Source organism: Onychomys torridus, chromosome 3 (genome assembly GCF_903995425.1).
Source record: "Onychomys torridus chromosome 3, mOncTor1.1, whole genome shotgun sequence".
Taxonomy (NCBI): Eukaryota; Metazoa; Chordata; class Mammalia; order Rodentia; family Cricetidae; genus Onychomys; species Onychomys torridus.
Window position 1 is genome coordinate 5,498,087 of NC_050445.1, and position 13,702 is coordinate 5,511,788.

At 42.5% G+C, this 13,702-nt stretch overlaps 1 protein-coding gene across 2 annotated transcripts in view; it reads left to right on the top strand.

The window, feature by feature from the left end:
• The first annotated feature begins 3,759 nt into the window (after window positions 1-3,759).
• Window positions 3,760-13,702, top strand: part of Rnf32 (ring finger protein 32) — a 35,187-nt gene continuing 25,244 nt past the window's right edge. The window contains exons 1-5 of one of the 2 annotated variants that reach the window (XM_036181002.1): window positions 3,760-3,973; window positions 5,945-6,030; window positions 6,598-6,862; window positions 10,915-11,057; window positions 13,629-13,661. In XM_036181002.1, the coding sequence (XP_036036895.1) occupies window positions 6,016-6,030; window positions 6,598-6,862; window positions 10,915-11,057; window positions 13,629-13,661 (456 nt within the window). In that variant the 5' untranslated portion in view covers window positions 3,760-3,973; window positions 5,945-6,015. The other variant, XM_036181003.1, reaches the window with a different exon arrangement.

The following is a 13,702-nucleotide window of genomic DNA, read 5'->3' on the forward strand; positions in this document are numbered from 1 at the left end:
GTCAAAGGACCCAAAGTTAGTTCTTTTGTTACAAAAAGCCTAAGACAGGCTCTGACTCACTAAGGCTCTGGTCAAGGAACAGCCTTTTCCTCCCTCAGACACTCCTACCATTGCACAGCATTCAGTATGAGGCTCTCTCCAGAGTCAAGCTGATGCTTGCACCATGCCTATGAAACCTAAATATAAACCTGAATAATTCTTTTTTTTCTTTATAAAGTAACCTGCTCTGCCCTGGTGAAACAAGTAAGCCACCTGCAAGGGCAGATGGGAAATACGAGCACAGAGAAGGAAACAAGACAGAATCAAAAGGAAATACAAGTTGAGAACACCATAACAGAAATGAAAATTGCCTTGGATAGCCCATCAGAAGAATGAGAATGCCCAACCAGAATCTATGAGTCAAAGATTTGTCAGCAGGGCCCCTCCCACCAAAGGGCTAGTCCGTGAAGACACACCACATAACCAGTAACTAGGGAGATACAAAACCATAATTCCATCTCTTAACTAACAGGATTTTTTAAGTAGAAGCCAGACATGGTAGCTCATATCCAAATTCTACCACATAGGAGGCCAAGACAGAAATATCATGAGTTCAGAGCAAGCCTAGGGTAATAATGAAAGCCTGTCTCAATATCAAGATAAAAGTAAAAATCAACAAGTGTTAGGAGAGATGTGAAAGCATTTAAGCCTCAGACCTTGCTTGAGAGAACAAAATGTGCACCAACTGCCGTGAAAAGCAGTCTGATAGTCACATATACTGACCAAAGATTTCACATACACAAAAGTGATAAGAACAGACATGCAAACATAAGTCTGTCCACATATGATCATATAATCAATTGTGATATAAATGTATAGCACTGGTACATTCTATAACATCAAGGGACCTCAAAAATGCCACATAAAAGAAGCCAGACACTGAAGGTTATGAATTGTGTAAGTCTAAGCCTATGGATACCGAATACAAATTGGCAGCTGTTAGAGGCAGACACTGTTACATAGATGTGGGTATTATCTTTATTGTGCAGTATAGGAATGTCTTAGAACTAGAGAAAGGCAGTTATACAGCACTGTGAACATATCAATGCCACTGAACTATTCACTCTATGATGATCAATGTTGTTCTACATGGATTTTACCTCAAAGAATTTCTTTTAAAAAATTTTAAAAATAATACCAAAAAAGGTTGGGCATGATGGTACACACCTGAATTCCTTGCAATCAGGAAGGAGACAGGAGGACTGATGTCTATACAAGGCCAGCCTAGGCTACACAACAAGTTACAGGTCACCCTGGAATACATAGTGAGACCCTGTCTAAAAATGATTTTTAACAAATGAAAAGTTCAGGAAGCTGTCACCAGAAGACCTGACTTTCAAGAACTGTTCACAGAAGCCCTGAAGAAAAAAAGGAAATAATTTAGGACAGAAACTCAGAGCTAGTCTGTTTTTCCACTTTCCAGACCTATCCATTGGTTCAATGAGGAGTGAGGACTGAGTGCTCACAACAGTAAGAGGAAGGAGTAACAGGGTGTTAGAAGTCACATGATATTATTAAGAGATACATAAAGGGACTGGGAATCCTTTTTATAGGGATCTGCACTGGCCAGAACATAGTACCATGTTACCAGACTCAAAAAAATTTTTTAATATTTTGAACTAAATGAAAATAAAGCCACTAGTCTTCAAAATTTATGGGATGCAGCAAAAGCAATGTTTAAATAAAAACATGAGCCAGACATCGTGGTCCATGCATGTAGTCCCAGATACACATGCCACTGAGGCAGAAGAATAGGTTAACCTGTGTCTTAGGTCCTAAGAGATCAAAAATCACACTGGACAAAATAAGAGACCCCTCCTATAGGGGATAGAGGAGAAAACTATAGCAAAGTAATAATGACAACGTTAATTCTTCCAAATTAGTCAAAAGACTAAAGAAAAATCTTTATGACTAACTGAAGAATGGCCAACCTCTTTTAGATAGCAAAACATCATGAAATTGTAATCATTTGGATAATGTGGGGAATTTTAAAATGGGATTTTTTAAGAACTTTATAAAGTTGGAGAGAAATACCTCACAACAAAATGATTAGTAGGCACTGTCCAAAGCAATTCACATACAGTATCATGTTTTAACTTCATCACAGCCCTAAGGTGGTAACAGAATCCCTATTTTCATTGAAATTCTTCCTGCTCCAAGTAACAGGAAACCAGACTCACGACAGATGAAGCAGGTAAGAGAAAAGACCAAGAGCCTGGAGCCCTGCGCTCAAACTCCACCACCCATCTTGGACAGTGTCCAATTCCCAGTTCTGCCATTTCCTGTGTAATCCTCCTTCTAAGTTCACCTGGTGGCCCCACACCTTCAGGCTCTAGCCCCACGGTGCTAATGGAACAGATGCAGCTGCAGTTTCGTGTCTTTTCTTGTTCCTACATTCAGTAGGAAGAATTAAAGGAATTTTTCAATTGCCCCTCCCACCCAAACCCACTTGAGTTCCCCCCCTTGATGATGTAACCATCATCATGGTACCAGAGTTTCTAACTAGTTTAACTTGGCCACATGTTCACTCACAGAATAACGTCCAGGACTACTGTTGGGGATAATTCATAGATGTCCAATGACAGGATTTAGCAAGGCCTCCTTTGTAAATAAGAAACCCATAGTTTAGGAAAATAAAGTGACTTGCCAAAAAACAGACATCTAGGAAATGAGTGTAGGTTTAAACTCGGATCTAGCAAAGCTTTACCCACTTAGGCTTCAATAAAGACTGTCTTAAGACTGCAAAAAGGTGGTCTCCCTGCTTTCTAAATCCACCACTCACTGTAACATAGCTGAAATTATACTTTTCCTCAAAAATTCCTCAACTACCATGTAAAAAAACTCAGAACTTAAAACTAATTGTGAATTTGACTTTTAAAACGGTTTAATCTGCTTTTACAAGCTTCAAACAGTAAGAGCCAGTTCAGAAAGTTCATTGCCAAGAAAAAGTTGTAACTTTTAAATGGAGCTTAAAATTATGTTGTTCCAGAGATATATCATGTATACCAGATTTATATCGACTTTGGGAACTTTAGTGACAAAAGACCAGTCTTCAGGCTCAGTGACTACTGCAGACGTTACTTTGTGGAGAACCTTGCATTCTTGTGTTTTCCTTGCACTTCCAGGTGACCTGTATTCCAGCTAATGTACAACAAAACTGTCATTTGCGGCAGGAGAAAATCAATACAGACTTCCGCGTGGGACCAAGAAGAGACTTATTTTCAAAGACCCCAGGGGTTCAAGCTTGGTTCAGTGGACAGCGCGGGAGCGCAGATTTATAGGGGTAGGAGATGTTACTGAGAGCTAAGGGGTTAGGTACCCCGGGAGGCCAGCAGCCAGCAGGGATAGCTCTCTTCCGCCTTCCCCTTGGCCTTCAGAGCAACCCTGAGAGACCCTGGGGCTAGGAAGGAGTCACTAGAGGAGGGGACGAACGTGACAAGGCCAGCCCGGCGACACACAACAGGCCGGGATTAGCAGGTCAGTTACCGGGAGCCAAGGCTGGACAATGCAGCCACCGTGAGAGGAACGCGGGGAGGCCGGGAGGCGACAGCAAACCCCCTGCGGGAAGCCGCACGGGTCAGCCGCACCCTCCGGATGCACCGAGCAGCCTGACTGCAGTGCGCCGGGCGGGAAGGACGCGAAGCGAACACCAGACAGCGTCGGAGGAGTGGGAGTGACGGCGCGCGCCTCACGATGACGTAACCGGATCACGCTGACGACACGCGAGGGGCGGGGCCGTGACGCAAGCGCCGGCAACCTCAAGCCGCTCCCCGCGGGTGAGGCCAAGAGGGTGTCTGTCAGGCCCAGCCTCCGGGTCCTCGGGACTTGGCAAACCAGCGAGCGTGCGCAGTGAGTGCCAGGCGCCGGCGAGCTTGCGCACTCCGAAGCGCGGCGGCGGCTGGGTGCCATGGTAACGAGAAGCAGTTAGGAGACGGTGCGTGTGTCTGGCCCCGACGTCTGAGGCCTAGACGAGCGCCGGTGCTGAGGGCAGGCAGCGAGGCCCGGACGCCGGGTAGTGTTGGGGCGGGAGGCAGGGGTGTCGCGGGAGGTCTGGATCGCTGTGAGCGGCCCGCGGTCCTGCCTGCGCTGAGCCTGGCGTGTGGTTTGATGAGGGACCTCATGGGACGTGTCCCATGACGTCACTAGGCTCTGCAGGAGTATTTAAAACTAACGTGTTTCCTATGCGTTTTTATTGCTGGATCAGCTGCTTCTGTTCACTTAGAGCGATTGGTGACTAAATGCCATGTCACCACGTGCTGTGCTTTCCTACCTGGCACAACCTCTTAACATGTGCAGGCTGAGATTTACAGACCCGCAGTTTTCTGTTGTGGCTGTTAGTGCCTGGCAGAGGTTAAGTTTACCGCTTTCCTGTTGCCAGACTTAACGGGTCACCTCTTCTCCATTTATATTTTCTCATACAGTTGGACTAAATCTGGCACATTTTGAGTATCTTTTAAAACTATACAATTTGCTGATACTATGGGACTTTGAAGAGGCAGTTTTTTTTTTTGTTTTGTTTTGTTTTTGTTGTTGTTGTTGTTGTTTTTAACACTCTTACCTTGGTATTAATCACAACGGCATAATAAAATCTAGTGAAATTGTAGACTAAATAGCTACCTGTGGTTAACGATAGTATGAATCTTGTTGAAAATTAAACAGTTTTTGGTATGATGCATACTTGGTCTATGCTGAACTATAAGCATTTTGAACTTGGAAAATGATGGTAGTGACCTTTCAGTATTTTACATGCCTTGCTCCAGCCTAGGCCATGACAAGGAACACTGACAACAGACTTCTTTCTTAGAGCTCCCATAGGAACAAGGAGGAGGGCACAGTGAGAATTATCCGGGCTGCTGAAGGATCTGAGCAGCTACTGGTTCTTTTCTTCCTCTTAAATCAGGTGTCTCACACATTAGTTCCTCTGGAACTCACTTTCCTGTACTCTTTTAAATTGTAGTGCTGGGGTTAGAACAGAGGGCCTCCTCTGCAGGCTTGGGAGACAGCTGCTCTGCCAGCACCCCTCTAAGGGTTAGTCCCCCAAACTATCCCCTAGGTTGCTTTTTAAAAGGTGCTCTGTTTCTCTCCATTGTAGAATATTGTTGACTCTTGCCTTCATAAAAATAGCACCAGGAAATAAATAATTTATTAAATAAAAATGTATGAAATTCTCAAGATATTGATAAAAATATTGCAAAAAGAAACAATATAACACCATGGTCCCAAAACTAAAAGGGAAACATCAAACACTCCCCCAGCTTTTGAGGGAATCGGAACGACAGTAAACATGTACAGGGTATCTTACGCAGAACAGTCTCTTGTAAGCCCTTAGGTGTTTTCTTCTTTTCTATAATATTCCTGCAATGTCAGTGTTTTTGTGTTTTTTATAGATGTAAAAACTAAGCCAGATATGTAGATAGCTTACCCCAAGAAGCAGAAAGCAGGTTGGGACTCATATTCTGTCCACTTGTGTGTTGTCCATAAATGAAGGTAGCCAGCATGCTCCTTATACCCATTTCTTGATTGTTTCCTTTCTCCCTGAAAAACAAACACACCATGCTGGTTTCCTGAGCATCTTTGCACTTGCTCATGTTATCTAACATGCTCATTTTTCTCTTCATGTCTTGGCTTACATGTTGTCTTTAAGGGTTGTTCACTTACTTAGTGTCTGATTTTGGTCTGAGACTTCGCTCTAAAACGCTTGTTTTTGCTGCTAGATTGTTCTTTGTATTCACATTCTTTCCAGCACTGTGGTAAGCTATTAGAGGACAGGGATGGGTTGGGTTATGACTGTGTAAATTGGAAGGCGTAGCTCCATGCTGTCCTGTAACTGGCATTCCTGTTATCATCATCTCCATAGCCCCAGTAGATCTGAATGTTTACAAATACTCTCACTTTCTGTTCACAGCAGAAGAATGGAAGGGACTGTAATGTGATGCTAGACTTTGCTGAAGCCACAACAGTGTTTCCTTATTGAGCATGTTAAAAAATAAGGTATTCCACCCTCCTCAAAACCGACCCATGGTTTCTCCTCAAAACCAACCCATTGTTTCACTCATGGGATGTAGTCTAACTGAGCCTTCTTTGATTATAAAAATAGTTTAGAAACCTTGTGTCCGCAAGGAGCTGTGAACAGGAGTGGGCGGTGTGTGTGGTGCAGGTAACAGTAAGTCACTAAGTGCTGCCTGCAGGCCTCTCCTGGCTCAAGGACCTGGTCCTGCAAGGAATACTTTAAGTTTGCACCAAAGAGCAGAGTGTTTGCCTGGAGTCTAATTTAGTTGCAGCAAAACAACAGGGGTTTATTTAGGCATACACAGGTTTGAATGTATTGCTTTACAATTAAGGCCCCAGTAATTAAATGAAAAGGTTTCCTTTGTTTCTAACATAAATGTTGGGCCTGGGGTTTACTCTGACTTCAGTACAATGGCTCTGGCATTCCTTCCCATTGGTTTGGTAATATGCCATCAGTGGAGCATCAAGCCTCAGTTTTCTTCTAAAAGATATTACATATGTTACACACTGATCCTGTAACTAAGACAACACCCACCTTCTACTTTTTAGGATCGCTCATCTAAAAAAGCTAACTTAGCAGTCACAGCAGTTGCCTTACAGGACCACATTGTACATGATCTTCAACTTGGACATCTCTCAGTAGCAGATCCTCACAAGACAAAAGTGCAAAAGAATGAGAGCAAGTCAAAATCTCTGAAAAGAGATGCAACAGCTATAGTAGATACTGGGCTTAGAAAGACTACAGAGGGCCCCAAAGTGGAAGAGCCAGAAAAGGAATATGTTCTAGACCCCACACCACCACCGCTAACTTTAGGTAAGCTAATCTAGTCATTCATTGGTTTGGTGCTAATTAACCCAAGGTAGCCTCCTCAAACTGGATGGTACCCTATTTACAGGGCTGAAGCAATGGTGTATTGGGGATAAAAATACAACCTTAACATTTTCATTGTATCAGCAGATGCTGACAGCCAAGTGTGTTGTTAACAAGGCTTTAATGCCAACTCTTCATCTGCCAAGGTTTTGTTTTGGTTTTTTTTTTTTTCCACTTTTGAGATGAAGTATTTGTGGAAGTATCCCATAAACAAGATGGCTGTCAGCAGTTCTCTTAAGTTGCAGCAACAGGGAGGTGACTTGCTTTTGTGAGTGAATTCCTGGCTGTGTACATTGTGCCTGGCTTTATCATGTGCCCTGTGGGCACCCCACATAATGCCAGAGTTGGTCTGTACTTCTGTATTTTAAGCCCTTCAGCCTTATTTTGCATATTTTTGTTGGCTTTGGGAATCTCCTTGAATAGCCCAAGCTGGCCTACCACTCTCAATCTCCCTGCTTCACCCTCCTGAGTGCTTGGCTTATAGGCATGTGTCTGCATCTTTGTGTTTTGTGAACGTAGTTTCCCTCTGGCATCTTCTAGAAGAGCTTTGTTACAGTGAATTGAAGACTAACTTCATGTGGTGTCCTTCCTCCTTAAGCAGCTTCCTCAACTCCAGGTGAGGCATCCATGTCTCCATAGCCCCAGCAGTGATGCCTAGACTCTTCAGCCCAAACCTTTCCTTGAATCTGTGTAGTAATCCCTCACTTGAACTAGGTGCCTTGATGTTCCTCATTTCAAGGGACTCCTTCCCAAAATTTTCACAGGCTCATTGCTTTCTGGTGAAACACTTTAACATCAGTTCAAATACCATCCACAGATTTAGTGCCTTTTCCATCTTAATTGGATCCGTGTCATACACTGAGGCCATAACTTTTATTCCTTTGAGAGAGAGTCTCACTGTGTAGTCCAAGCTGCCTTAAACTCGACCTTTGCCTCTGCTCTCCCCATAGCCCTACGTGACTATTGCGAGAGTAAAACTTGTAAAATTCTCATGAATCTGTAGTGGGTGGCCCTTCCAGCTTTGACCTGGAAATACACCCCCCTTGAGGCTTCTGTAACTGACACGCCTACAAGGCGGGCCGAGAGATGACCCCTGAAGACCCGAGATCCGGATGGGGGAGCTCTCTTGGTTCCTGGATCCTGGACGCTGGCGGTAGACCGAGCAGAGTTCTCCAGAGAACACGGCCGGACTGCGCTATACCTTTGCCAGACCCTGTAACCTACCCCTTCATGTGTAAGTTACTCCACAAAATAAACCTCCCTTTTAACTACGTGGAGTGGCCTTAATAATTTCACCAATATGAATCTATTTTTTTTATATATATTTATAGTTTGGCAGATAGAAGATTTGATCTTACCTTGGCAACCTCAGCATATAATTGTTTCCCATGAAATCAAGAACTTCACTGTTTCACTTCCTCTCTTGGGCACACTGGAGTGGCCAGAATCTCTGCTGTGTTGCTCGGGAGCCCCAGCACACCCTATGGCTGTGGTACTGCCACAGTCTGTCTGACCACCAAGACAACTACAGAGGGACAAAGGGTACATCACATATACAGCCTGATACACAAGACAGGAATGGAGCACAGGACAGTGAGATTTCATTGTGCTGCTTAGACTGACAAAAAACTGAAAACTTATGAATTATTTCTGGAACTTCCCATTGAATATTTTCAGATAGTAGTTGGCTATGAAAGTGCAGCCATGGATAAGGGAGCATGACTTCAGTGGATAATTAGCTCAGCATTATTTCCCTGGTTTCCATCACAATTGTAGCATGGGAAGGCCACAGAACTCTTTATACCATTCTTACAGTCTTTTGTTAAGTCTGAGATCATTTTACACTGGGAAGCTAGAATTAAAAGGTTTCTAAATGATTAGGCGTGGAAAATAGGCTTGGTCAGGGCTGTTGTTGTGTAAGTGACAGAAACAGGAGGTAGTAGGAGACCTGCACAGCACAGAAAGGAAACTCCCTCATCAGACAGTTCATCTGCTTTGTGCCTTTTGTTCCTTTAGTTGCTGGGGTAAAGAGCAGAAAGTTTCCACGTTTGGTTACAAGTGCAGAATAGCCAGCCAAGAGTGACAGGCACCTTGAGAGAAAGCCTTATCACTGGTGTTCTCCAGGAAAGCCTGTTCTCAGTTCTGCTACTGTGAGGTGTTATTACAACAGATACAGGTTTGTGCAGTTCAGAGTCTGGCCCTTGACAGTAGGAGTCACTTCACCTACAGTAAGTCATAGGCCCACCTGTAGTCTTAAGAATAAAGGCTGAGCTCATTGCCCAGGATGGTAGGTACTAAATCAGGACAGGAGAGGCCCTGAACCTAATGGCTCTGGGCTCAACTCTGCTTTTTGTTTCTTCTCCTGATGGTTTTAGTGTTGGTATATTTTTATCAGAAGTAACTCTAGTGAAGTGAGTTAATCTCACCTATGTTATCAGGTGAGTTTGGAAAATAGGTGCTCTTAACAGAATTTTTGTTTGTGTATTTTCCACAGGTGTAGGCATGTGGAGACCTAAGGTTGGTATCAGTATCTTCCTCGGTCACTCTCTACCTTATTTGTTTAGACAGAGTCTCTCACTAACCTAGAACTCACCAGTTCACCTAGACTAGCTGGCCAGCAAGCTCTGCACTAGGGTTATAGGCACATACTACTGTAGACATCTTTTACACAGATGCTGGTGCTAGAACCTATGTTTATGTGGATGGCACTTTACTGGCTGAGCCATTTCTCCTGATTTGGGCATGCATTTTATGATTATTTCCCTTTCTTGTTCTGTATTTTCTCTTTGTGCTTTTTATTTTATCTAGATCAATTTCATTAGAAATGTCTATTTTGGATTTATACCTGCAGTTGGTTCTGGTTTCATTTTGGCTCCTGTTTCCTTGGAATTTCTGCTGTTGTCCTTGTTACTTCCAGTTTTGTTTCCTTCACTTGGTTGTAGTTCCTTTTCCTTGCATCTTAGGTAAACATCTGTTTGCAGACTGTTTCCCGGCAACTTCATGCAGATAGACACATCCTTGTGAACTGCTGTTTACCTCCCATATTGACACAAATGCTCTCATAGCTACTTAGCTCTTAGCACTCTATCTCCTCATTGCCTTTTTGGTTTTCTTTACATCCCGAATTGTTGAGTCCCATGGGCTGAGCATCTGTTCTGTGACTTCTTCTGGGAAGACATAGAAGTCTCTGTACCTAGAAAATATATCTACTTCCTGTGAGATTAGTATGTTCATACTTCTACCATGAATTTTTCTAGGACCAAGAGTGCTTTTCTGATGGCCCTCTGTGCTGGGCTGACTTTTTAAAAATGCACCTTTACTGGTATTTGGCAGTTTGCAGATAGATAGTGGTTTACATTTACAGTCCTACCAGCCCTATGCCCAGGAATGTTGCAGGTACTTTTCAAAGTGAGTCTCCCCATGGGATATAAACTCATGTGATAGGTACTTATAAACCTCTCACTTAAGGAATGTATTCTTAGTTAGCATGTGATTGATGTGCACTTTGTAAAGGTCATTGGTGAGGGCAGCAAGGCTAAGTGGAAGAAGCCAGTGCTGAGGTTGGGGATTTAGCTTAGTGGTAGAGCGCTTGCCTAGCAAGCATAAGGCCCTGGGTTCGGTCCTCAGCTCCAGAAAAAAAAAAAAAAAAAAAAAAAACAAGTCAGTGCTACAGGCTGACAGTTAAATTAGGTGAAAAACAAGAAGGAAAATGGCAAAAAATTAATGTTCAAATTCTATACAACTGAACGTCAATCCTGCCTGCTTGATAATCACTCAAAATTCAGAATGATGACAAAGTCTGCATAAATCATTATTGTGAACTCAAGTGTTACCATTGCCCTCATACCTCCATAGAAAAGCACCTTGCTATGTGTTGTGAAATGTTGCTGTAATGCGTCTCTAGAATATCTGCATGCAGATTATCTATTAAAAATTATATGTGACTGTGTATGCTAAAATACATGAGTTTACATTGTGTCTTATCTTTCCTGTAGCCCAGAAACTGGGCCTCTTGCCACCTCCTCCATTGCCACTGTCATCAGATGAATGGGAAAAAGTGAAGCAGAGATCACTCCTGCAAGGGGACTCCATGCAGCCGTGCCCAATATGTAAAGAAGAATTTGAGCTCCGTCCCCAGGTACATTACAGACGGAACTTTAGATCAGCCCGGCACTGCTTCCCCAGTATTAGCCCGTGAGCCACCCAATTCCGTGGTCCTTTGTAACTGCCAAATATTTAACATTTTCTCTACCATCCCTAAAGTATGTGTGTATAGCTGAACACCATCACTTGACAGTGTCCACTTAGTGGTGTGACACTAAGTCCAAGTATGCCATTTGCATGAAAGGATGCTTTGAATATCTTCAAAAACTTCATGAGAGAATCCTGATATAAAGTAAAATCTTTATTCATGTATCTCTTAATATAAGATGGGTGGCCATCCTGGTGTATAGAAAGTTTATGACCTGCCACACAGACCCATTGCTGTACCTGACTAACCTGCCAGCTCCAAGGAGCCAAGGTCACTCATGCTTTCAGAATCTGGGGAGAAACATGGTTTTCCCCAAGGCTTTTGCATAGTGTGTTGCCTTAGCTCCTACATGGTAGGCACTGAGACAGCAGCTGAGAAAACCCAGCATTTAGCCAAGCTTCGGTCTCAGCTAAGGACCCAAAGCTTCATGGGCTATCCTGACCTCTCAGACTTAAAAAAAAAAAAAGGTTGTTTCACTACCAGCAAGGACGTTCACAGTCACATTACATTTTTGCTCTTCAGTAATGTGAAGATGCTTGAAGTACACCTTCCTTCTAGTTCTCGAGAGGACTGAATCTTATGTAGGAGTTGGATACTGGAAAGATTTGTCAGTTCTTGAATCACAGAATTGTCATATGTAGGGAAGTTTGTAATTTAGTGCCAGAGTACAAGATCATTAAAGCTACAGGGAATCATTCAACCTCACCTCAGCAACCTCATTTATTGTGCTGTACATGTTTAACCTGGTTGTATGAAGAATGAAAACTTAAACATCTCAGTGTGTTATGTAAGCATTTCCCTAAAAACTTTGTCATTTTGTTTTATTAAAGATACTACTGTGTTAATCTTGCATTAATTATTCCCTTATTAGAGTTCTTCTTAGTTAAAAACAGTTTTTCTGGGTTAGACAGATGGCTCAATGGCTAAAAGTACTTACTGGCTGTTCTTCCAGAAGACCCAGGTTTAGTTCCCAGAACCCACATGGTGGCTCACAACTCTAGTTCTGGGAGATCCTATGCCCTCTTCTGACTTCCGTTGGCACCAGGCATACAAATCAAGACATACATGCATGCAAAATACCCACACAAAAATAAATAAATAAAAACAATTTTCCCACCATAGGGTAAGTTCAAGATACTTTCAAGTAATCTCTTATTTTTATGATACCATCTAACAGTGAGAACAGAACTCAGGAAATTCACAACAGGCCAACTCAGAAATTATGACAAAATGTAAATGGAGTTTGATCCTCACTTGTGTGTAACTATCACCATAAACTGTTTGCCTATAATGAATATATGGATATCTCAAAGATAATGTTCTAATATTATATATCAGAATTATATAAGAATTACATCATTTACAGCAGATTGATATCTGCTGATAAAAGACTTTGAAAAATTATATTTAAAAAGAATAACTGAGTCCAAAGATGATACTAATACAATAGTTAATTAAATTTAAGCGTACAGTTGGCAGGGTCCAGAAAAGGTTTTAGGGAGCTAGAGACATGGCTCACAAGTTAAGAGCACTGGCTGCTCATCCAGAGTACTGGGGTTTCAATTCCTAGTACCCATATGGTGCTTACAACCACCTCTAAGTCCAGTTTCAGGGGATCTAAGGCCCTCTTCTGGCCTTTATGGGTACCCTGTGGATGTGGTACACAGACATACATGCAAGCAAAACACCTCTTCTCCTAGAATAGAATAAATAGTTTTTAAGAAAAGGTTTTAGAAGTTTATGAGTTCTATTCTAAAATTTCTTCCTTTAATCCCACTTGAGAAAAGTACAGCGTGAGCAACGGCATAGGGGATGGTCACTGAAAACAGGAGGACATGCATCTGCCCACTCACCTTCTCCACAGCCCATTATACCTGCCCGTGGCTAATGGTCTAAAATCCTTTCTCCTTACTGGGTTTAAGTAGTTTTATTTTTTTGTTTTTCCAGGTCAAAACATCACTGTTGGGTGGGGATTTTGAGTCAGAAGGGTAAAGTTTTCTTATAAACATACTTGCGCTCCATTTAAAAAGAAAAATGTAACTTATCTCAATGATGTCTTGCTATTTAAATGTAAAACTCACAATTATGTCACAATAATTTTAATGTGATTTTAAGTTTAGGAGTGTAATTTAGCTGAGCAAAGCCATATAAAAGATGCTTGCTTATCGTGTCTCTGCTCCTTCTACCAAGTCCACACCACATGGATGGGTTTCTTCCTGCCCTACCCTATCTACCTAGCAGTGTCTACCTTGGCGCTCCTTTTACTGGCTTACTATCAAGCATGATGTGTTGTTTTATGGTATCGGGCCACTGACTTTGCTTAGATGATATGCTTATACTATATTAAACTTAAAAATGTAAGTGTGAACTGCTCAGCTGTCTGAATGTTACAAGTCTTCAGATGCTCTTCTAGAGGATACATTACTAACCTAGGACTCTGCTCTCTTTTGTGGGCAGGTGCTGCTTTCCTGCTCACATGTATTCCACAAGGCAAGTAATCCCACCCTGGGCCTGGCCTCCTCCCTGCACTC